At 56.2% G+C, this 22,060-nt stretch overlaps 1 protein-coding gene across 2 annotated transcripts in view; it reads left to right on the forward strand.

The window, feature by feature from the left end:
* The window catches only part of ITPR3 (inositol 1,4,5-trisphosphate receptor type 3), a 66,259-nt gene that overhangs the window by 32,620 nt on the left and 11,579 nt on the right, over positions 1-22,060 (forward strand). The window contains exons 9-40 of one of the 2 annotated variants that reach the window (XM_037519532.2): positions 124-219; positions 795-845; positions 1,026-1,168; positions 2,042-2,141; positions 2,223-2,383; positions 2,924-3,065; positions 4,155-4,316; positions 4,839-5,011; positions 5,542-5,661; positions 6,040-6,222; positions 7,134-7,385; positions 7,469-7,613; positions 8,090-8,231; positions 8,880-9,079; positions 9,946-10,075; positions 10,512-10,569; positions 11,643-11,808; positions 12,815-12,979; positions 13,053-13,127; positions 13,531-13,656; positions 14,402-14,524; positions 14,608-14,808; positions 16,069-16,320; positions 16,592-16,717; positions 16,862-16,987; positions 18,463-18,583; positions 19,073-19,263; positions 19,769-19,917; positions 20,094-20,202; positions 20,317-20,407; positions 20,527-20,696; positions 21,749-21,923. In XM_037519532.2, coding sequence (XP_037375429.1) covers positions 124-219; positions 795-845; positions 1,026-1,168; positions 2,042-2,141; positions 2,223-2,383; positions 2,924-3,065; positions 4,155-4,316; positions 4,839-5,011; positions 5,542-5,661; positions 6,040-6,222; positions 7,134-7,385; positions 7,469-7,613; positions 8,090-8,231; positions 8,880-9,079; positions 9,946-10,075; positions 10,512-10,569; positions 11,643-11,808; positions 12,815-12,979; positions 13,053-13,127; positions 13,531-13,656; positions 14,402-14,524; positions 14,608-14,808; positions 16,069-16,320; positions 16,592-16,717; positions 16,862-16,987; positions 18,463-18,583; positions 19,073-19,263; positions 19,769-19,917; positions 20,094-20,202; positions 20,317-20,407; positions 20,527-20,696; positions 21,749-21,923 — 4,624 coding nt within the window. The remainder of the gene's footprint in view (positions 1-123; positions 220-794; positions 846-1,025; positions 1,169-2,041; positions 2,142-2,222; positions 2,384-2,923; positions 3,066-4,154; positions 4,317-4,838; positions 5,012-5,541; positions 5,662-6,039; positions 6,223-7,133; positions 7,386-7,468; positions 7,614-8,089; positions 8,232-8,879; positions 9,080-9,945; positions 10,076-10,511; positions 10,570-11,642; positions 11,809-12,814; positions 12,980-13,052; positions 13,128-13,530; positions 13,657-14,401; positions 14,525-14,607; positions 14,809-16,068; positions 16,321-16,591; positions 16,718-16,861; positions 16,988-18,462; positions 18,584-19,072; positions 19,264-19,768; positions 19,918-20,093; positions 20,203-20,316; positions 20,408-20,526; positions 20,697-21,748; positions 21,924-22,060) is intronic. The other variant, XM_037519533.1, reaches the window with a different exon arrangement.

Genomic DNA, 22,060 nt, shown 5'->3' on the forward strand with positions numbered 1-22,060 from the left:
GGACACCAGGTGCTCCATACCTTCCCCATCCCTCTGCTCCCCAGCAGGGTTTGTGCCACCCCTCCCTGGCCAGTCTCCTTCCTTCCTCACCCCTGCACCCTGCCCCACCCCAAACCCCACCAGGTTGTCCACCATGACCCCTGCCGTGGAGGAGCTGGCCACTGGAATGGCCTATACCGCTTCAAGCACCTGGCCACAGGCAACTACCTGGCTGCTGAGGTGAGTGGGGAGGCAGAGGGCATCCTGGGAGTCAGGCTGTGTGGGCATGACAGAGCATGGGGACCTACTGCACTTCTGCACACACACACACATGCCTGTGGACCCTGGCTTATGGGCTCATGCAGTCACTCAACAAATATTATCAGTAGGTGCGTGACTGTAAATAAGCCTAGTAAATGTTACTGTGTTATAAATAACACCACTACTATGTGTTGGGAGCTCTTTTAGGCACAAGGGATATATCAGTGAACAAAATTCCCAGCCCTTGCAGAACTTAAATTTGACACCCATGTCTGTCCATAATGTACAGGCTTGTTGGGGCATTTGTGTGTGTCAGAGTGGTGTTTGTTCATCTGTCGGTCTACAGAGAGGGATCATGAAGAGCAAGACTTGGGGCCTCTCATTAGTGGCTCCTTCAGGAGTGATGCGGGTTTTGGGGCCTGGGTAGGCACCCCTGGGAGAGTGGAGGCTGTATGCCCTGAATCAAGGCTATGTGTAGACCTGCCTTGGAGTGGGGGTTATGTGAGTATAGCTTGGAATCCAATAAATCCCCCCATCTTGCATCTCTGTTCCAGGAGAATCCCAGCTATAAGGGCGATGCTTCTGATCCCAAGGCAGCAGGAGCGGTGAGGACCAAAGCTGGACCCTAGGGCTTAAGGAAGGGGGACCAAGCATTGCTCTCTGGGGTGGGTGGGAGTGGGAGAGCAGGAATTCCTAGGAAGTGGGATGGAGGGAGAAGACCTCTCAGGGGGGATTTCAGGTGGTTTCAGAAGGCCTGAGTGGAGGAATTGGGATCTTCACCCCAGGGTGCCCAGGGCCGCACGTGTCGCCGGAATGCTGGGGAGAAGATCAAGTACCGCTTGGTGGCTGTTCCCCACGGCAATGACATCGCCTCCCTCTTTGAGCTGGACCCTACCACGTTGCAGAAAACCGACTCCTTTGTGCCCCGGTGGGTGTGCGTCATGTGTCTGGGGGCTGACTGGGTGTGCCCAGGCTGGGTCATTCTGCCTCTGGACTCCCTGTGACCCCACTCCTCTGTCCTCCTGAGGTCCTTTGGCCTCAGGACCTGCAGACCCACCCCTCTCGGGATCCTGCTCTGAAGCAGCTGACCCCAAAAGTGTTTGCTGTGCAACTGGCCTGGGTTTGGCACACCGGGTGCTGCCCTGTGCCATTTCTCTGAGTCCTTCATTAGCTGCCTGCCCCTTCTGGATAGGCATAGGGTGGTTTGTCCAAGGTACACTGCGTTGGGTGGCCCCTGACCTCAGATTCTAGGACATGACATCCAGAAACTTCCTGGGTGTCAACCCCACTTTCACTTTACCAGCTTTACAACCTCAGGCAGCTTCCTCAATTACTTTGCTGATTTCCTCAAGTCTTCGGGAGAATTAGCTGAGTCACTACAAGCACACGATCCCTTACCTGAAACTCTTGGGGCTGGATGCGTTTTAGATTGAGTGTTTTTCATTTCAGAAAGTTAATTATATTTCAAATCAAAGACATAAGTATTTCTGCTGTGAAATGCATGCTTCTAGACACTAAATGGGATAAATGGTCTAAATAGCCTCATTTGTCCAAATGAATTTTGGTCCCAAGTTTATAAACAAGCCCTGGCTTAAGAGTGCTTGGGATTTGAGGAGTGTGATGAGGCAGGTGGGCCGGGCAAGGGTGCTGGTTAGCAGGATTTCTCACCTGGGAGGAGCTAGGGTCCCCTCCCCCCACTGCTGGGTGTGGAGTCAGGTGGAGATGTGGTGCCCTTGGGAGTGGAGTGGCTGGACCACTGGACACACTCACTCCCGGCGCCCTGCCCCCGCCCCTCCTGCAGGAACTCCTATGTGCGACTTCGCCACCTCTGCACCAACACGTGGATCCAGAGCACCAACGTGCCCATCGACGTGGATGAGGAGCGGCCCATCCGCCTCATGGTGCGGGTGACCCCGGGGCTGGGTGCTGGGGCGGGGTCCCGAGCTCATCCCCAGGTGCCCTGCTGACCTCTGCCCCTGTAGCTGGGCACCTGCCCCACCAAGGAGGACAAGGAGGCCTTTGCCATTGTATCGGTGCCTGTGTCTGAGATCCGAGACCTGGACTTTGCCAATGACGCCAGCTCCATGCTGGCCAGCGCCGTGGAGAAGCTCAATGAGGGCTTCATCAGCCAGAATGACCGCAGGTGGGCAAGGCGGGGAGCTTACGGGGTCTCCTGAGGAGCCTTGCCGTTCTGGGAAGTAGTTGCAAAGCAGAAACCGGGCAGGCTGGACCGGGTGGTGTGATCAGAGCCGGGGACTGTCCTGCGGGCCCCTGGATGCCCAGGCCCTGCTCACGTTGTCTCAGTGTTAGCTCTGACGTCGCCATTAACACTGCTGTTTTACTGACAGTGGGACGGGGCTCAGAGAGTTAAGACACTTGTCCAGGGGGACTCAGCTAGTAAGCGGCATTCAGGACGGCATGCAGATCCCTTTACACCTGCCTTGTGTCCTCTCCTTTCCAGATTGGAATGTCCTGAGTTGGGGGCGCTTCAGAACTCAGGGTGGTGGGGTGAGGGGTGTGTTTTGACTGTAGTTGGGGTGAAGGCGGGGTGGCCTTTGCACTCTGGCAGCACACCTGAATCACTGCATGTTTGGGAAGGGCTGTGTGTCCCACTGGGGGCTTGTGCGGAAGTTGCCCGGAGTCGATAACTCACATGCGTCATCCCTGGGGTCCTGTCTGGAAGGTTTGTCATCCAGCTGCTGGAGGACCTGGTGTTCTTCGTGAGTGATGTTCCCAACAATGGGCAGAATGTGCTGGACATCATGGTCACCAAGCCCAACCGGGAGCGGCAGAAGCTGATGAGGGAACAGAATATCCTCAAGCAGGTACCTGTGCACACGCTCGGGAATGGGGAGGGCTGCAGTGAAGGCGGCGGGGCAGGGCCTGGGACCAGGAGCAGCGCGGCCTTTCAATGTGAGTGGTCCTGTTCTCATCTCCAGTCCCCCTGCTGTTTCTCATCACTTCTTTGGAAAAAATCAGTACTTTCCAAACCTATCCTGTGTGCCAGGCACTGCCCTAAGCGCCCTACATGTATTGGCACAGTTGATTCTCATGATGTGGGAGCTGCTGCTGTTATCTTCATTTTGGGGAAACTGAGGCATGCAGCGTTGGAGAAATGAGCACGTGCACCCAGCTAGGAAGCATCGACATGGAGGAGGATCTGAATTTAAGCTGTTGGGTCTCTTGCTGCCATTTGCCAGTTGGCTTTATGGGACTCTGAGTCTGTATATACATCCTTCCATGCATACATTTCAGAAGGTGCTCCTCACCCCTAAAGTTTACAGCTGTACCTCCAAGGAACATGGACACCATCCTATATAAGCACGGTGCCATCATCGTACCTAAGAAAATTAGCGCTACTACCCAATATCAACTTTCCCCACTTTTCCCAAAATGTCTTTATAAGGCTTGTTTTCCTTTGAACCAGGATCCCAGCAAAGGTTTTCTCATTTCATTTACTTCTGTCCCTTTATTGTCTGTTCTAGAACATTTTTTTCAACAATTACAATTTTTGTAATTACATAAACTTTTTTTTTTTTTTTTTTTTTGATGAGACAGGCCTGTTTCTTGTCTCTTGATCTCTGGCCATACCTCCCTGACCTGCCTTTTCTCTTGGCCTCAGACCCCTGAAGATGACCTTCTGTTCATCCCCAGACACTGAGCTAGGCCCAGGATCTGAGTTGGGATTAGAATTCACGAGGGGAGGAGTGAGCTGACATCAGCTCTGGATTCTGGTCAGGAGTAGGGGTGAGGGCTGGGCCTGGGGCCAATGGTGGGTACACTGGGGAGGTAGTGCAGCTTTGAATCAGCTTGGGGAGGCTTTGGGGCAGGTTTGGTTTGGGGTTTAGGGTTCTTGGGATGATTAGGGGTGTCACAAGTGTGAACATCCCTCCTTACTCTCCCTTCTCCCCCAGATCTTTGGCATTCTGAAGGCCCCGTTTCGGGACAAAGGAGGTGAGGGACCCCTGGTGCGGCTGGAGGAGCTCTCAGACCAGAAGAACGCCCCCTACCAGCACATGTTTCGCTTGTGCTACCGCGTGCTGCGCCACTCCCAGGAGGACTACCGCAAGAACCAGGTGGGGCCCTCCTGCCCGCCCCGGCACCCACTCATCTGCTGCCTGGCTCGCTTACGTCCTCACTCCTGCTTTCACTCATTCAGCAGTGCTTTCTGAGGCACCTGCTGTGTGCCAGGCACTGTTCTGGGCCCTGGGGATACGGAGGAGGTGGTAGGGCCAGCTTCAAGGCCCCTCAGGAGAGCCTTGTGCTATTGGGGTGAGCGCTCTGCTGTTGCTGTATTGAAATTCATTCTTTTGGAACAAGGGTCCTGCTATTGAGTTTTGCACAGGGCTACATAAATTATGTAGCTAGCCCTGCTGGACAGACAAGGTCCCTTTCACGTGGAGGTACCTCCTCTGGCAGGGAGGTAGACCATGAGGTGAATAAATGTTACATAAGCCCTCTCTTCTTCCTCTCGATGCTGGCTTCCCCTCCCAGACGTCCACCTTTCTGGGATCAGGGTCCCCCACTGATGTCAGATCCTGTTCTTGGGGTCTGGAGCTGCCCTCGGCTCCCCATGACTCCAGCATGTCTGCCCCCAGGAGCACATCGCCAAGCAGTTTGGGATGATGCAGTCCCAGATTGGCTATGACATTCTGGCCGAAGACACCATCACTGCTCTGCTGCACAACAACCGCAAGCTCCTGGAGAAGCACATCACCAAGACTGAGGTGGAGACCTTCGTGAGCCTGGTGCGGAAGAATCGGGAGCCCAGGTGGGCCTGCCTGCCCGCCCTCCACCCCTGTCCAGGGTAGAAAGTTAGCCGGTGCCAATGGTTAAAATATTGAGATTCTTCTGCCCCTGTGAATAAGTTGCCACCTCTCTGAGGCCCTCCACTCTGGGGCCACTCTGGGGCCTCTCCCAAATTTGGCCCAGACTAGCAAGAGAATTGAGACGTTTGGTATAACAGGAGGTGCTAGACCCTTCCCCAGTGGCAAAATCTGCACCTGTGTTCAACCGGTTAAGTAGTTTGAATGTCGTTTCTGTCCTTGTGCATCCTTCACCCTGACCCTTGAGTCTCCATCTGGCCTCACACCTGCCCCAGGGTGGTATCTGTGGGTTGTCCCTCCTTGGGTGACTGGGAGCCCATCCCACCAATCGCTAGGCTTTGGAAGCATGGGACAGCAGGAGCAGCAGACTGATCCAGGGACCCAGTGTTGCTAGCTGGGGAAGGAGGATGGTGGGCTTTGTCCCCATTTGGGGCCAGTCTCTGAACCCCCTGCCCCACTGCTATGGCCACCCCAGGTTCCTGGACTACCTCTCTGACCTGTGTGTGTCCAACCACATCGCTATCCCCGTCACCCAGGAGCTCATCTGCAAGTGTGTGCTGGACCCCAAGAACAGTGACATTCTCATTCAGACTGAGTAAGCCTCCACAGTCTCCCCATGGCCCAGCAGCCCCCTCCCCGCCGCCAGAGTTCCACCCTGCCTGTCTCCCTTAGCCACCTTAGAGCTCGAGCCCCGTCTAGGTTCAGGCTAGAACCCGTGCGCTCTGCAGACATGCGTGCAGTGTCTGCTGTGTGCCCAGCTCCGGGCCAGCACTGGGTGTGGGTGGGGAGAGGGCATAGAGGAGACTGAGCCGTGGCCCCTGCCCTGGAGGAGCTCATGGTTTCAGGGTCCAAGCTGGAGGTGGTTCCACGTGCAAAGGCGCCTGGCGCCTGGGTGGACCCCGTGTGCTCAGGGAGGCTCTGCGTATGGCTTCCCGCACGCCGCTCCCTGTGACTGCGTGGCGCTGCTCTGCAGGCTCCGGCCCGTGAAGGAGATGGCCCAGTCCCACGAGTACCTGAGCATCGAGTACTCAGAGGAGGAAGTGTGGCTCACTTGGACCGACAAGAATAATGAGCACCATGAGAAGAGTGTGAGGCAGCTGGCCCAGGAGGCGAGGGCCGGCAACGCCCACGATGAGAATGTGCTCAGCTACTACAGGTGACCCCCGTCTCTGCTCCTTCCCTCCCCCAAAGCTTCCTGTGCCCTTTGGCCTCTCAGCAGCCTTCGACCTGTCCCCGCTGAGAGATGAGGTCTCATGGCTTCTGGTGGGGCTCCTGCCTCCACTTGCTGGCAATGCTGCCTTCACTAGGGAGGCTCAGCGAAGGATGCCTTTGTAACCCCAATAGCACGGGGTGCCCTTGAGGCCAGCTTAGCGCAGTGATAGGCCCAAAGGAAACCCAGACAGTCTCCGAATACACACGTTTTAAAAGATGCTCATTATACACCAGGCACTTTGGGAAGCATTTACCCAATGACTCTTAAACCTCATAGGTCTGTGAGGGAGGGGCTGTCTTACCCTCAGCTTAAAGTTGGGAGACAGAGAGGTACACGAACTGCCCCAGGTTACGTAGCTGTAAGTGTAGGCATGGTTCAGGCCCAGGCTGTCTGGCTCTGGAGCCCACAATGGGTCATGCAGGGCTCCTCGGAGGAAGCAGAGGGCATGGCGTCACCTAGTGCAGAACAGAGCTTCCTTCGTCCTCATTTCTATAGCTCTGGCATCTTCCACCTCCTGCTCGCCCTCCCTCCTCTCTCCCAACCCTGCCCTTCCCTCACAGTGGCCCAGGCCCCTTCCTCTCCCAAACCTTCAGCCACCCCTTTCTCCGTGATGATCTGTCCTGGCTGAGCCAGAAAGCATTTAACAAGGAGGGGAGATTTGCAAATAGTCACCCCAGACTATTTTTTCCTTCACCTCTCTTAGCTCAGCACTGCGTCCTTTCTCTTATAGAAGCCGGTGCCCTGTTTAACCTAAGTCCCTTTCTCCAGTCTCAACAAGCCCAGACCCCAGCAAGCTCAGACCCCAACTCTTGCTGGTGCCCCTGCCATGTCCTCATCGTCTTCCTGCCCCTCAGGTACCAGCTGAAGCTCTTTGCCCGCATGTGTCTGGACCGGCAGTACCTGGCCATCCACGAGATCTCCCAGCAGCTGGGCATTGACCTGATCTTCCTGTGCATGGCGGATGAGATGCTGCCCTTTGACCTGCGTGCCTCCTTCTGCCACTTGATGCTGCATGTGCACGTGGACCGAGACCCCCAGGAGCTGGTCACGCCCGTCAAGTTTGCCCGTCTCTGGACTGAGATCCCCACAGCCATCACCATCAAGGAGTGAGACGGGTGGGGCGTGTGGGCTTGATAAGGCTGGGTGGGGGGAATCTCGTGGTCCCTTACACCTCACTGCCTCACCCCAGCTATGATTCTAACCTCAACGCCTCCCGAGATGACAAGAAGAACAAGTTTGCCAGCACCATGGAGTTCGTGGAGGACTACCTCAACAACGTGGTCAGCGAGGCTGTGCCCTTTGCCAACGAGGAGAAGAACAAGCTCACCTTCGAGGTTGGCTGGGTTTATCAGGGCTTGGGTGTACTCCCACTGGGCAACCCTCCAGGGTGGGTTGTGAGACCCATGACCTCACTTTCTTCAGTGCCTGAAGCCCTGCAGGGGGACCATGTAGACCCCCTAGGACTCTCCAAGAGGGAGGCTTCTCTGCTGAAGCTGGGGTTGTCCCATCAGCCCAGGGCCCCACCACAGGGTTCTGGCAGGATCCTCCTTTCTTATCCCCTCCTGTATTTCTGTCCTATTCCCCCCATAGTGGCTTCCCTTGTAGGCCCTTCTTCCCCAGTAGCCTACTAGGGTCAGGCTGCCCTTGTCTGGGACCCTTGGTTCCGCTTTCACCCAGCCCCACCCTTCCAGAGACCTACTTTTCCTGAAGAACCTCACCTTTAAAGGCACTAACCCCCCCACCCCATGAAGTCCCGCCCCATTACCCTGGCCCGCCCACACTCACCTGGGGCCCCGCCCTCTCTCCGCAGGTGGTCAGCCTGGCACACAATCTCATCTACTTTGGCTTCTACAGCTTCAGCGAGCTGCTGCGGCTCACCCGCACGCTGCTAGGCATCATCGACTGTGTCCAGGCCCCCCCAGCCATAATGCAGGCCTTCGATGACTCAGGCGGTGAGGCTTTGCCTGTCCTGGCCATTCACCACCCTGAGTTCCTGTCTCCTCTTAGCCTGGGAGTTCTCTCTGCCAGCCCCCCTGAGTAGCCTCTGCTGGACAGAAGGGCCCTTGGGTCCTGCAGCTGCAGTAGAGACCCTTGGGTCTGGGCAAGTTGCCTTCCAACACTGCTTGGTCTTGAGAGGAGATAATGAGTGAGGAGGGGAGACACGGGTCCCCCAGTCAGATTGGGGGTCACAGTCCTGCCTTCTTGGAACCATTCTCTTAGGGGAGACGCAGCCCTACCATGGGGGACTGTGAGGAAGAAGGGGGCGAGCTGTCCTCAGGACACCCTCAGGCACCCTAAACTTACTGAAACAGAAAGTACATGGAGATCAACTCTGGTATTTGGTGCTCCCCACACAGTGTCCCCTCACGATTTCTCATGATTTCCCACATGAAAATTCGCGCTTATCTCCCACACAGTTCACCTTTCTGCTGACCCACCCATTTTTTCCAGATTTGCCTTAAAACTTAGCTCCTCCAAGAAGCCTTCCTGGATTAGCCTTGCCCTTCCTAATCGTGGTTTCTCCCTGCTACTGCTGGAGAGTTGAGCCGGGGGTCTCTGCCGTGCACTCCCGTGACCTGCTTCTGCTCCGCGCTCTGCAGGCAAGAATGTGCGGCGGTCCATCCAGGGCGTGGGGCACATGATGTCCACCATGGTGCTGAGCCGCAAGCAGTCTGTCTTCGGCACCCCCAGCCTGCCCACCGGCGCCAGTGCTCCTGAGCCCCTGGACAGAAGCAAGTTTGAGGACAATGAAGACATCGTGGTGATGGAGACCAAGCTGAAGATCCTGGAAATCCTGCAGGTGGTTGGACCAGAGTGGGAGTGTTGGGAATAGGGCAGGACATGGAGGACAGGCTGGGGGAACCCCCCTCAGGTCACAGTATCTGGTGCCTGGAAACCTCAGGGTCATCAACTATGTAGCCCCGGGCTTCTCAAAGTGTTGTCTTCAACCAGCAGCCTCAGCATCACCTGGGGACTTAGAAATGCACATGCTCAGGCCCCATCCCAGATCTAGGGGTCAGAAACAGTGGGAGCAGGCCAGAGCCGATGGGTGATGAGCCCTCTCCCCCCCGTCCCCCATGATTCTGATGTGCACTAAAGTCTAGTTTTGTCCCTCATTGTTCAGAAGAGGGATAGTAAAAAGGGGAGGGCGGGACTTTCCCATGGTCACAGAGACCCATTTCCCAGTCACCCCAGTCCTGGGTCTCATCTGAGACTCTCCAGCAACACTTGGAGAGGGGATCGTAGGGTCTTCTGATTCATTCCCGGGGCCAGGGGTTATCCAGTTCTGAGTCCTGGCATGTGGCGAGGACAGAGACCAGTCAGGGTGTGTGCAGAAGTCCATGGCATCCTCTTTCCACTAGGACAGGTTGACAGGGTCGGCCTTTGGACTCATGAGAAGTTGGGCTTTGTTCCCTTTCCCTTTTCCCAGCCTGGGAAAGAGGAACTGGCCAGGGAGGCTCTCTGGCTCATTCTGAGTGGAGGTGCCACTGCCCTGCATGGGGGCAGCTGGACCTCGCTGGGGAGAGGGGAACACTTGTGCTGAGACCCTGAGTGCTAGAACTCTTCTGGCCTCTGTCCCCCACAACCCACCCCACTGCCCCTGGAGCAAGATTGGCCTCCTGATCTCAGACTGACCCTCGCCCCATCCTGTCCCCGCTTCTCCAGTTCATCCTCAATGTCCGCCTGGATTACCGCATCTCCTACCTGCTGTCTGTCTTCAAGAAAGAGTTTGTGGAAGTGTTTCCCATGCAGGACAGCGGGGCAGATGGCACAGCCCCTGCCTTCGACTCCACCAGTGAGCCTCCGCCTCGCCTTCACCCGGCCCTTAGTCAAGTTTTTTTTAACTCACCCAGGGACACACAGTGGCGGGTGGCGCTTGGGGGACACCAGCTCCCCAGCCCTGTCCATTTCCTAGTGTGCAAAGGCCCTTCTTCTGCCTCGTCTCACTTATTTGCCATTGTGAGAAGGAAGGGTGGGGATGACTCTGTTTCTAAATGGGGAAACTGAGTCCCATAGATGGACAGGGACTTGCCCAAGGTCATAATCAACTAGAGACCGAGCCAGTCCAGGACCCTGGGTCTCCTGACTCCATATGGGGCAGGCAGAGGGGCTACCACCCAACCAGTGTGGGGAAGAGTTAATTTGGGTGTCTCTCTGCACCCTTACCCTTTTGCTCCCTGTCTTCCCTGTGCATGGACCTGCCACCCACCTCCACCTCTTGCTCCCTACAGCTGCCAATATGAACCTGGATCGCATTGGGGAGCAGGCGGAGGCCATGTTTGGAATTGGGTGAGGCCAGGGTTGAGGTTGGGGGTTTGTGTGTGGAGTGGGTGGGTGCTGCTGAATCCTCTTGGGATGGTTGATGGAGTGTTGGAGAGGCTCCCCAGATAGGGGATGATCCCTCCCTCCTCTGTCATCCCCTCAAGGCCCTTACCAGACTCTGGGGCAGGGGTGTTCCTGGCTTTGTGCTTTGACCCTTCCTTGCCTGCCAGCCCGAGTGATACAGGGGCCCCTGGACCCCAGGTCATCCCCCTGACTCTGCTCGGGCACTGGCGCCTCTGTGTGAATCAGGATTTGAGCCAGGTAGCTGGGAGGATCCCTCAGAGCAGGGAGGAGGTTAATCCGTTTTTGTGCCATGCCCGTGGCATCCACTGAATGCTTTGGACCCTTCTCAGAATGTTTAATTTTTAAATTCATAAAATGAAATCTGTAAAATTACAAAGGATGCAGTTGGCACCGAGATACATACAAATGGCACCGAGATACAGTTATCAAAATATTGAAGAAAACAAGTTTGAAGTGACAGTTATATATGTGCCTCTTTATTAACACATTAAATCACAGGCTGCTCCGGCAGGTGTAATTAGTACCATTACTTTGTGATAATGATGAATGTAAACGATATTTTGTGATTTCTGCAACAACTCCAAGGTGATGTGAAAACACCTGTGTCTTTTATTGGTGACAAAGTCACAGTTACCTCTAATTTTTTTTCCCTCGAGGGCGATTTTGGTTAGAGGCTGGTAAAAATAGATGTGATTCCTCCATCTCTGCTTGTGGCCCCAGCCTCTATCCATGAACTCCCTTGTGGGGTGGGGGGCAGGAGGCCATAGGAAATCCCATAGGAAAAGTCCCCGTGCCAGCTGCTTAATCAAGGAGAGCCTTGCCAGCCCCAGTGACACTGGTCTCTCAGGGCATGTGGGGGTCACTTGGGGCCCTCAGGGCAGTGGCAGTTTATAGACCGGGTAGTGATTTTAGAAATATGACAGCGGGCGCTGCATCTGCTAAATGGGTAGCAGGGGCATGCTTGCCGCCTGGGACAGTAGGTGATGTGCCCACCACGCCCGTACCCTGGCCTGCAGGAAGACAAGCAGCATGCTGGAGGTGGATGACGAGGGCGGCCGCATGTTCCTGCGCGTGCTCATCCACCTGACCATGCACGACTACGCGCCGCTGGTCTCAGGGGCCCTGCAGCTACTCTTCAAGCACTTCAGCCAGCGCCAGGAGGCCATGCACACCTTCAAGCAGGTGCTCCTCACCCCCTGCCCCTCCCTGAGCACCCCATGGCGAGGAGGAGGACTGTGGGGTGGGGGAGGAAGGACTGAGGGGCTTCCTGAGGGCCAGAAGACCTCCTGGCCCTGGACCGAGTAGGCAGGCTGCTTTGGCCACACTAGGACTGGGGATAAACTGAGGCCGGAGCTTGCAACTCACGAGATCTTGATGCACATTTGCAGTTTCTGGCCTTGCTGAGCCCCTTAAAGGGGAGGGCCAGGTCTTGGACACCCATAGCTCTTCTCAGCCTGGCTCCAGGCCTGTCCTCCCTTATGATATGGGCAGCACTTTACAGTTTGCAAGCTATATCCCAGGTACCTTTGCTAAGTGCTTCAAGTCACACCTGGCACACAGTCAGCCCTCAGTCAGGTCTGGGTGAGTTGTCACGTGGTCTCGATAGCCCCCGGGTGCTCTTGGTCACTCAGTCTCTACAAATGGGCATCTGGGGAGGGCACACTGTGTACCAGGCACTGAGCGTTGGGCTCATGTAGTGGGATCCTCAGAGCAGCTGTAGTGACGACGTGGTTACCACTCTCATTCCATTTTACTGAAGGGGGTAATCGAGGTGTGGGGAGATTTCCTCCCTTACCCACTGACCCAGAGCAAGTAAGATGGGAATCTGGGTTCAGGTGTCTCTCAGCCAGCATCCAGTCATCCAGTGTGCTTTGCCTTGGACCCTGCTCAGTGTCCAAGGAAACAAGTGACATGTGACAGAAGTTGGTGAATAGCTGAAGGCTGGTGATGAGGCAACTCAAGACAGGGAGTGCAGGGAGGTCTGTGGCCATCAGGGAAGGCTTCCTGGAGGTGGTGGAGTTATGGCAGGGACATAAGCATTAAGCAGGAGTTGGCTAGGTGCAGAGGAACAGTGGTGGAGCGCAGATTCCAGAGCTAGAGACCTGGAGCAGGGAAGGCACTGGGGGTCTCTATGAGGAGTGCACCCGGGGGTGTCATCTCACCAGCCACACCCATGCTCTACCCTCAGGTGCAGCTGCTGATCTCAGCCCAGGATGTGGAGAACTACAAGGTGATCAAGTCGGAGCTGGACCGGTTGCGGACCATGGTGGAGAAGTCCGAGCTGTGGGTGGACAAGAAGGGCAGTGGCAAGGGCGAGGAGGTGGAGGCAGGCACTGTCAAAGACAAGAAGGAGGTGAGCAGGGCGGCAGGGAGCTGGTTCTCTGTGAGGGCTGGGCTTGGCTGACCTCGACCTCCTGTGCCCCCAGCAGCCCACGGATGAGGAAGGCTTTCTGCACACGCCTGGGGAGAAGAGCAGTGAGAACTACCAGATCGTCAAGGGCGTGAGTGGCCAGGGGACCTCAGGGAGGGGCCCTGCCTGCCTAGGAGGCTCCCCCTGGGGCGGGGCCACAACTGCTTTCCTGCTCTGCTGGCCCCCAGCCTGCAAAATAGACATCTTCCAGCTTTTCCTGCCGAGGGCCAGATGGAATTATTTTAAAGCTGAAGGAATTTAATGAAATTCCATTTCACAGTCATATCTTTGTATTTACTTTTATGGATGAAATTGGGTTTTTAGTGCTTCCCTGCCTTGTCATGATGATCTGATTCATTGGTGTGGCCTCCTTCCCTCTTCCTTCTCTGCTGCGAGCTGGAATTCAGCTGAGATTGGCAGGCACTAGGACCGGCCTGAGATGTGGGCTGGACAGAGGAGGGAAGAGGCTCCATGTTCACCTCTGTGCCCCCCAGATCTTGGAGCGGTTGAATAAGATGTGTGGCGTTGGGGAGCAGATGAGGAAGAAACAGCAACGGCTGCTCAAGAACATGGATGCCCACAAGGTCATGCTGGACCTGCTGCAGATTCCCTACGACAAGGTGACCCCTGACTTCTGACCTCTGATTCCCCAGGGCAGCTTCACCCTGAACCCTGAAATAATAGTAACCCCTAAAGCTGATCTAACCCAGCTTCACCCTGACATTTGACCCTGGCTTGTCCCCACCTTGACCCCTGAATTCAATCTTAGTATCTTCTCACCCCTCATCCTGACCTATTATGATTTGATTTGACCCTAGCTTCACCCTGATTCTTGACCTTGACCCTAACTTCTGTCTCCTTCTCTGGCCTAATCCTGATAATCTCAGCTTCATTTTAACCTTTGACCCTCAGCCTCCTTACCTCAGTCTATGGTGACCCTAGTCTGACCCCAGCTTCTTGACCTGTGATGTCAGCTCTGGCCTCATCTTGGCCCCTGGCCTCATTCTGACTCTTACCCAGAGGTCCCCAGGCCCACTGTGGCTCCTGACTCCAAACTTATCCTCCCTCCTCTCAACCTTTCACTCTGTGCCCCTCACCTTGACTGATCTTGATCTTAACTCACCCTGCCTCTTGATCCTGTCCCCTAACCCTGACCCTTGCTGCCTCCAGCTTCACCTCAACCTTTGATGCTCATCCCCTCACACTTTTTCATTTCCTGACCTGGAAGCCCAGCTTCCACCATGAACCTGTCCCCCTTGCGGTCCCTAGTGCCACACCCTGACCTACCCATGCCTGTCGGGGTGCAGGTTGCAGACCCACCTTCCCTCCTGTGTGGGCCCAGCTCTTTCTCCCCTGTCTGTGCAGAGCGACGCCAAGATGCTAGAGATCCTGCGTTACACACACCAGTTCCTGCAGAAGTTCTGCGCAGGGAATCCCGGCAACCAGGCCCTGCTGCACAAGCACCTGCACCTCTTCCTCACGCCGGGGGTGAGGGCGTGGGCTGGGGCACCTGGTGGGGAGGGTGGGCGGGGCCTTGGCCCCCTTTCTGACTGCCACAGCGCCCACCGCAGCTCCTGGAGGCCGAGACCATGCAGCACATCTTCCTGAACAACTACCAGCTGTGCTCCGAGATCAGCGAGCCGGTGCTGCAGCACTTTGTGCACCTGCTGGCCACCCACGGGCGCCACGTGCAGTACCTGGACTTCCTGCACACTGTCATCAAGGCCGAGGGCAAATATGTCAAGAAGTGCCAGGACATGATCATGACTGAGGTGAGGGCAGGGCTGTGGGGACACGTGGGGACTGGGGTGGCGGGGTGGAGTTGGAGAAGCTGGACAGCTGGTGACAGAAGGAATGGGGTGCTGGGCTGTGGAGGGGGTGCGCAGGAAGAGCCACGGTTACAGAAGTGAGTCTGGTGGAACCTAGGTATGGGCCTAATGGAACTCAGGCCAGTGCCTGTAGAACTTGGGTACCTGATAGAACTCAGGCCTGAAAAAACTCAAGCACTCATTCATTCATCAGTCATTTATTATCATTAATTTAAAAATGATGCTGCTGCGTGCCAAGGACCACTCATACCTGGGGAGTCAGTCCCATGTAATCTCTGGGGCCAGGGTGGGGGGCAGAGTCAGGAACCAGGTCCTGTGGGCTCGTTGCTGGGCCCCAGCCTGGCACATAGTAGGTACTCAGTAAACACCTGTAACTGAAGGCACAGAGGATGAAGAGCTGAGTCTTAGTCTGGGACAGATGTGGTCTCTTCTCACATTGTGGGGCGCAGGGGGAGAAGGAGCAAACACTCAAGTGAGATGAGAGACTCCTTGTACTGGAACTGCTGTCGATGCTAGGTGGTGTTGTTATTATATTCATGTGATAACATAATTGCTGACACCAGAGGGATGCAGCATGTGCTCCCGGAGGGTTTAAATGAACAAGCTGTGGGAGCACAGGGGAGGAGGGGTGAGGGGGATTAGAAAGGACTTTTTGGAGGAGCTGCCTGTGAGATGAGCCCACGTGGGACAGTTTTTCCTAGAGGGACTTTCTGACTCCAGAGCTTGGTGTTCTTGATGGCAGAGGGCCTGAGACATCAGCCTAAGACCCCAAGGGCCAGGGAGCCCCAAGAACTCAGGCAGAGGAGGGTTTTCTTTTTTTTTTTTTAAGATTTATTTATGCATACAAGAGCTGGGGTACAGTCTAGAGATGTGAGGGGTGAGAGGATTCACCAGAGACAGAGTGGGGAACAGAACAGGCAGAAGAACTGAAATACACTGCTGAGGGGAGCAGCGGGCGAGACAGGAGAGGTCTGCTGTGCCATGTGGGTTGCTCCCTGGCCGGCTGGGGATCGAACTCGTGCTGCAGAGGATTGCTTCATAGTGCAGTGCTTAGCCCCTTGCACCACCAGGGAGGCCCCAGAGGAGGGTTTTCTTGAATGTCCTGCACAGGCTGGGGTCAGTCTCAGTCTCCCTGGTGAGCACGGGAGGAAGGGGGACCAGGCCGCTGGACTGAGGCCCCTGACGCCTGCCTCTCGTTTGCAGTTGACCAATGCAGGAGACGATGTTGTTGTGTTCTACAATGACAAGGCCTCACTGGCCCACCTTCTGGACATGATGAAGGCCGCCCGGGATGGTGTGGAGGACCACAGCCCCCTCATGTACCACATCTCCCTGGTGGACCTGTTGGCTGCCTGTGCCGAGGGCAAGAACGTCTACACTGAGATCAAGTGCACCTCCCTGCTGCCCCTGGAGGATGTGGTGTCTGTGGTCACACATGAGGACTGCATCACAGAGGTGGGGCCTGGGAAGGTGGCAGGAGAGAGTTGGGGAGGCTGGGGAGGAGAAGGGCTGGTGGAGCCAGGCCGAGGCAGCCATTCAGCCTGCATGGTGGACGGGAAGAGGGAGGAAAAGGAAAATGGGGAGGTAGACAGGAGCTGGGAGGTGCAGGGCAGGGTGCAAGCAGGGGAGCAGCGGGGAGGTCAGGGAGGAGTTGGTGAAATGCAGCGAAGGCAAACCTGGGCGTGTGGCCCTGCTCATGCCCCCGACCTCCCACCCGGCTGCCCAGGTGAAGATAGCCTACGTGAACTTCGTGAACCACTGCTACGTAGACACGGAGGTGGAGATGAAGGAGATCTACACCAGCAACCACATCTGGACACTCTTTGAGAACTTCACCCTGGACATGGCTCGGGTTCGTCCCTGTGGGAGTGCAGGACTGTGGACTGTGGGGTGCAGTGGACTGTGGGGTCAGGTTGTGGCAGGGGCCCAGGGGGGCTTCTAGAGGTGGGAGTGGCCCTGGGTACTGGACCCCCAGCATCCCTCTTTTCTACCCCAGGTCTGCAGTAAGCGGGAGAAGCGTGTGGCGGACCCCACCCTGGAGAAGTACGTGCTGACTGTCGTGCTGGACACCATCAACGCCTTCTTTAGCTCCCCCTTCTCTGAGAACAGCACCTCCCTGCAGGTGAGCTTCTCCTGCCCTGGCAGCTTTTGGGTAGGGAAGAGGGAAAATCAGAATCTAGAGTCCTTGGAGTGCATAAAGTATAGCAGAAGGACACACAAGTGCGTGTTATTCCTGCCATGTAGCAAATGACCTGGCATTTGGTAGTTTGAAACAGCAAACATTGGGCCTCCCCAGTGGTGCAGCAGTTGAGCGCTGGGTTGCGAAGCTGCCTGCAGCCTCTGCAGCGCCGGTTTGATCCCCGGCTGCTCCCCGGCCACTGGGCGAGGGTCCCACATGGCGCGCAGACCTCTCCTGCCGCCCGCTGCTCCCCTCAGCAGTGTACTTCAGTCCTTCTGCCTACTCTGCTCCCCGCTCTGGCTCTGGTGAACTCTCTCACCCTCCCGCGCTTCTGACTGTGCCCAGTGCTTGTATAAATAAATGAATAGATCTTAAAAAAAAAAAAAAAGAATAAAGCTAATTGTTTAAAAAAAAAAAAACAGCAAACATTATCTGACAGTTTCTGTGGTCAGAAATTACAGTGGGGACTGTACCATATAGAACATATAGGTCTGGTGGATCTGGGTGGTAGGGGGAGGCCGGGCCACGCTGACTCACCAGTGACAAGGTAGGTGGGCACACTCACTGCGGTGGACCGGAGCGCCAGAGCTAAATGAGGCAGACAGCCTCCGAGAGCCTTCCTCATCTGTCTGAGCAGAAAAGCCCCAGGCTGGTGAATGAAGTTTCAGTTGACTGACGGGAAGTGTCATGACCCCTCCGTCAATTCCTAGATTCCCAGACTTGAGCCAGCTTACAGCCTTGAGCCTCTTGAATGAAAGGGACCCAGGATCCCCGAGGAGACAGCCTGCTAGCCTACTTAAATCTTAAAGAAACCCTGGGAGGATACCCAAGAAACTGATAATAGGGGCTACCTACAGGTAGAGAAACTGGGAGTGACATGGGGCTAGTGCTTCTGAGAGCATGAAAGAGTTGTGTCCACTCTTCCAGAAGCCTGGGTTTATTTTGACATGTGTTTTGGTCCTGGGATGCCTTTGGGACTCTGGGACTCAGGTAATTTGTATCAGCTTTCCCTACCTCTCATCAGCCCCAGGGCAGAGTATGAGAGAATGGAGGTGATAGGGTCAAGGGTGGGGAAGACTTGTCAAAGTATGCCCTTTTATAGCCTTCTGGGTTTTGAATCATGTAAATATATCTTCACATTAATTTTTCAAAGAAATTTCTAAAGGAAGAAAAGGGTCAGCAATAGGGCTATAAGCCCTAGGCCTGAACCTTAGGGTTTCCCTGTACAGTTGGGCAGGTTGTGCACTGCTAAAAGGGAAGCTGTTATTTTTTTCCAAACGGGCACAAAAGCAATTGAAAGTTATTGGAGGGTCTGTCCCTTCACCCATGCAGCTTCAGTGGGCCCTGGTTCCTGGGCCAGGGGCTGTCCAGGTTTGGGGTGGGCCAGGCTACAGCCGCGGGTGTGTTATCTCTTGCAGACGCACCAGACGATCGTAGTGCAGCTGTTGCAGTCCACCACACGGCTGCTTGAGTGTCCGTGGCTGCAGCAGCAGCACAAGGGCACTGTGGAGGCCTGCATCCGGACCCTCGCCATGGTGGGTGAGTGTGCCAGGGACGCTGGCTAGCTCCCACCACCTCTCCCCTCCCTCCACCAGAGGGATGCCTGCCCCACAATAAACATATTACCCCTAAGCTTGCCCATCATCTGCTCCATCCCCAGTTGGCTCTCAGTAAATCCTTCTTGGTGTCAAACTGGCATCATGACAATTGAGAGAAGCTATTTTCTCTGAGTCAGTTCTGGGAGGAGGGTGCTGGGTGCCATTCCCCAACCAGAGTTTCTTGTGTTTTTCAAATGGTCTTAGGCAGGAGGGAGCCCTGTAGATTGCTAGGGAGAAGTGGAGAGGGGAGAAAGAAGGTGGGAGAGAGGTGAGGGGGAGTCAGGCTGGAATCAAAGAGGTAGAAAATTACTCTTTTTACCCAAAAAAGGGGGCAAGGGAGCCTTAGCCTAAGTAGGGTCAGAGTTCATTTGCCTGCACTCGAGACCCTCCATCTAGCAGTGCAGCAGCCCTCCTACCTTTCCCCCCACAGCCAAGGGTCGGGCCATCTCGCTGCCCATGGACCTGGATGCCCACATCAGCTTGCTGCTCAGCAGTGGCATCAGTTGTGTAGCTGCCGCCCAGCGGAATGCTTCCAACTACAAGGCCACCACGCGGGCCTTCCCTCGCGTCACCCCCACTGCCAACCAGTGGGACTACAAGAACATCATCGAGAAGCTGCAGGTGGGTGTGGGGAGCTGCTTCAGAAGAGCATGTTCTTGGGAACTGCACCTTCCTGTGCTGCCCGCTCTCCCCAGGGGCTGTGGAGGGCAGGCCTGGGCGGGGACTGAGGAACATCATCCAGGGGCTGCCAGGAGAACCAGTGGCCTGCCAGTAGGGCTGGCACTCACGAAGGGAGTCAAATGCTCCTCATGCCTGACAGCACTTCCAGTTTGTGCAGCGCTCCTTTGTTTACCTTTGGCCTATAGAAGGGGTCCAGTGGGTTATGGTCTTCATGCGTCAGAGGACTGAGGCCCAGAGAGGGCAGGGGGTTTGCCCAAGGTCACACAGAGCTAGAGGAGGGCCTGGGAGAGGAGCCAGGGCTCTGGGCTTCCAGCCAGGAGCTCAGAGCAGACAGAAGTCCTGCCTTGACCAGGGCAGTTCTGTGGGTCCAGGGCCCCACAGACAGGCACTGGACAACCTGGGCAGCCTGCGCCTTGCCTGGCAGTGACTGTCCTGTCCACCCCAGGACATCATCACAGCCCTGGAGGAGCGGCTGAAGCCCCTGGTGCAGGCCGAGCTGTCTGTGCTGGTGGATGTCCTGCACTGGCCTGAGCTGCTCTTCTTGGAGGGCAGTGAGGCCTACCAGCGCTGTGAGAGTGGGGGCTTCCTGTCCAAGTGAGTGGATGCAGGGCTGGGGTGCAAGGGTGGCAGGGGTGCAGCGGCCTGGGACAGAGAAGGGCCCATTGGGTCAGAGGGCCAATAGATAGTGCTCCTGCCTGGGACGGGGCTGGGAGAGGTTAGAGGGAGGCTGGGGGGCTGCCCTGAGCCTGCCCTCCCTCCCCACCCTCCAGGCTGATCCAACATACCAAGGACCTCATGGAGTCGGAAGAGAAGCTGTGTGTCAAGGTGCTGCGGACCCTGCAGCAAATGCTGCTCAAGAAGACCAAGTACGGGGACCGGGTGAGTGCTCAGGCAGGCCCATACCAGGTGGCCTGGCCAGGAGGGTCCAGGACCATCAGGCCAATCTGTAAGTGGTAAAATGTGTCACTGTGGATTTCGTTCCTGTCCCCCCAGGGCAACCAGCTGCGCAAGATGCTGCTACAAAACTACCTCCAGAATCGGAAGTCCAGCTCGAGGGGGGACCTTCCAGACCCCATGGGCACTGGTCAGTGTTGCCTTCCCCTTGCCTTGCCTTCAGGTGTCCCCTTTCACCCAAGCCTTGGGCCCTCCCTTCTGCTCTCCCAGCCCTACTAGCTCCCCCTCAAGTGAGTTCCCCCACTCCAGGCCTGGACCAAGACTGGTCTGCAATCGCAGCCACCCAGTGCCGCCTGGACAAAGAGGGGGCCACCAAGCTGGTGTGTGACCTCATTACCAGCACCAAGAATGAGAAGATCTTCCAGGAGAGCATCGGCCTGGCCATCCGCCTGCTGGACGGAGGCAACACCGAGATCCAGGTGAGGAGAGGCTGTGGGGCTTGGTGCTCACCTCCTTCGGGTGGGTGTTTCCTGCTCAGGACAGGGGGCACAGTGGCTAAGTCCTGAGGAGGTAGGGCATGGCCACAGGCCTGGGTGCTGGTCACCCCCTTTTCTCCAGCCGGGCCTGAGCGTGTCTCCCCACCATCCTGCCCCCTACTATGATGTCCACTCATTCCTGCCCCCAGTGTCTGCTCAGACCTCCTTCCTCTTCCACTTCCTCCTCAGTCTTTACGGCCCAACTAAAGACCTGCTTTTTCCAAACAGCCCTGTCTGATGCTTTGTTTTCATCCATTCGCTCATTCAGTCTTTCAGTAGGCCCAAGCTGAGAGCTTTCTGTGTGCCTGGCAGTGTTCTAGGCACTAAGGATTCAGCAGTGAATTAGAAAGGCAAAACCTATGTTCTCTTGGTACTTACCTTCAGTGGAGACGACAGCCTGTAAATGTAATCGCTGTGTAATATGGAGAGCATGTCGGACGGTAATTCAGGCGAGGGGCTTAGGGAGCACTGGGGCAGGGAGGTCTTAGAGTGATCAGGAACACTTTGATGAGGATCTGGAGGTGAGCAGTGGACTGGGGGGCCGGTCACACAGCAGAGCAGGAAGTCAGTGCAGAGGCCATGGAGGGGAAGTGGCCGATGAGGCTGGCGGGCGAGCGGTTGACCTGGGTTCAGAGAGGTGGCAGCTTGGGCACCAGGCAGCATGGCTTTTCCTCTGGGGAGATGGAGCCACCACAGGGTGTCCAGCAGAGGAGGGACAGACTTAGGCTTCAAAGGGATCCCTCTGGCTGCTAATTCAAGGCCAAGGCAGACAAAGGAGAAGGTTAGGAGGTGGTGCAGGACTCGGACCTCAGTTACAGCAGTTACAGGCCCTTCGAGTGCTCCCCACCCCGGCCCTCATCACAGGGCACAGGGGTATCATCTCCCCCGGCCTCATTCTGGTTTGGGTGTTCCCGGGGCCCTCTGAGGTCTTACCAAGGGTTGCTTAGAGCTACACCCAGTGCTGAGGCTGCCCCCATCTCACTGTCCACCCCCAGAAATCCTTCTACAACCTGATGACGAGCGACAAGAAGTCAGAACGATTCTTCAAGGTGCTGCATGACCGCATGAAGCGGGCCCAGCAGGAGACCAAGTCCACGGTGGCCGTCAACATGAGCGACCTGGGCAGCCAGCCACACGAGGACCGGGAACCGGCAGACCCCTCCGCCAAAGGTCAGGGTAGGGTGTGGATATAGGAACACAGAAGTCGCTGGGCAGGCCAGAGGGTGCAGGGTGAGGGGGATAAGGGTGCAGGCAAGATGCGCAGGCGGGGGACTAGTGGTGGGAACACAGGGTAAGGGTGAGGTTCT

The sequence above is a fragment of the Talpa occidentalis genome, unplaced genomic scaffold (assembly GCF_014898055.3).
Source record: "Talpa occidentalis isolate TD23 unplaced genomic scaffold, MPIMG_talOcc4v2.1 talOcc4.2, whole genome shotgun sequence".
NCBI classification, from domain to species: Eukaryota; Metazoa; Chordata; class Mammalia; order Eulipotyphla; family Talpidae; genus Talpa; species Talpa occidentalis.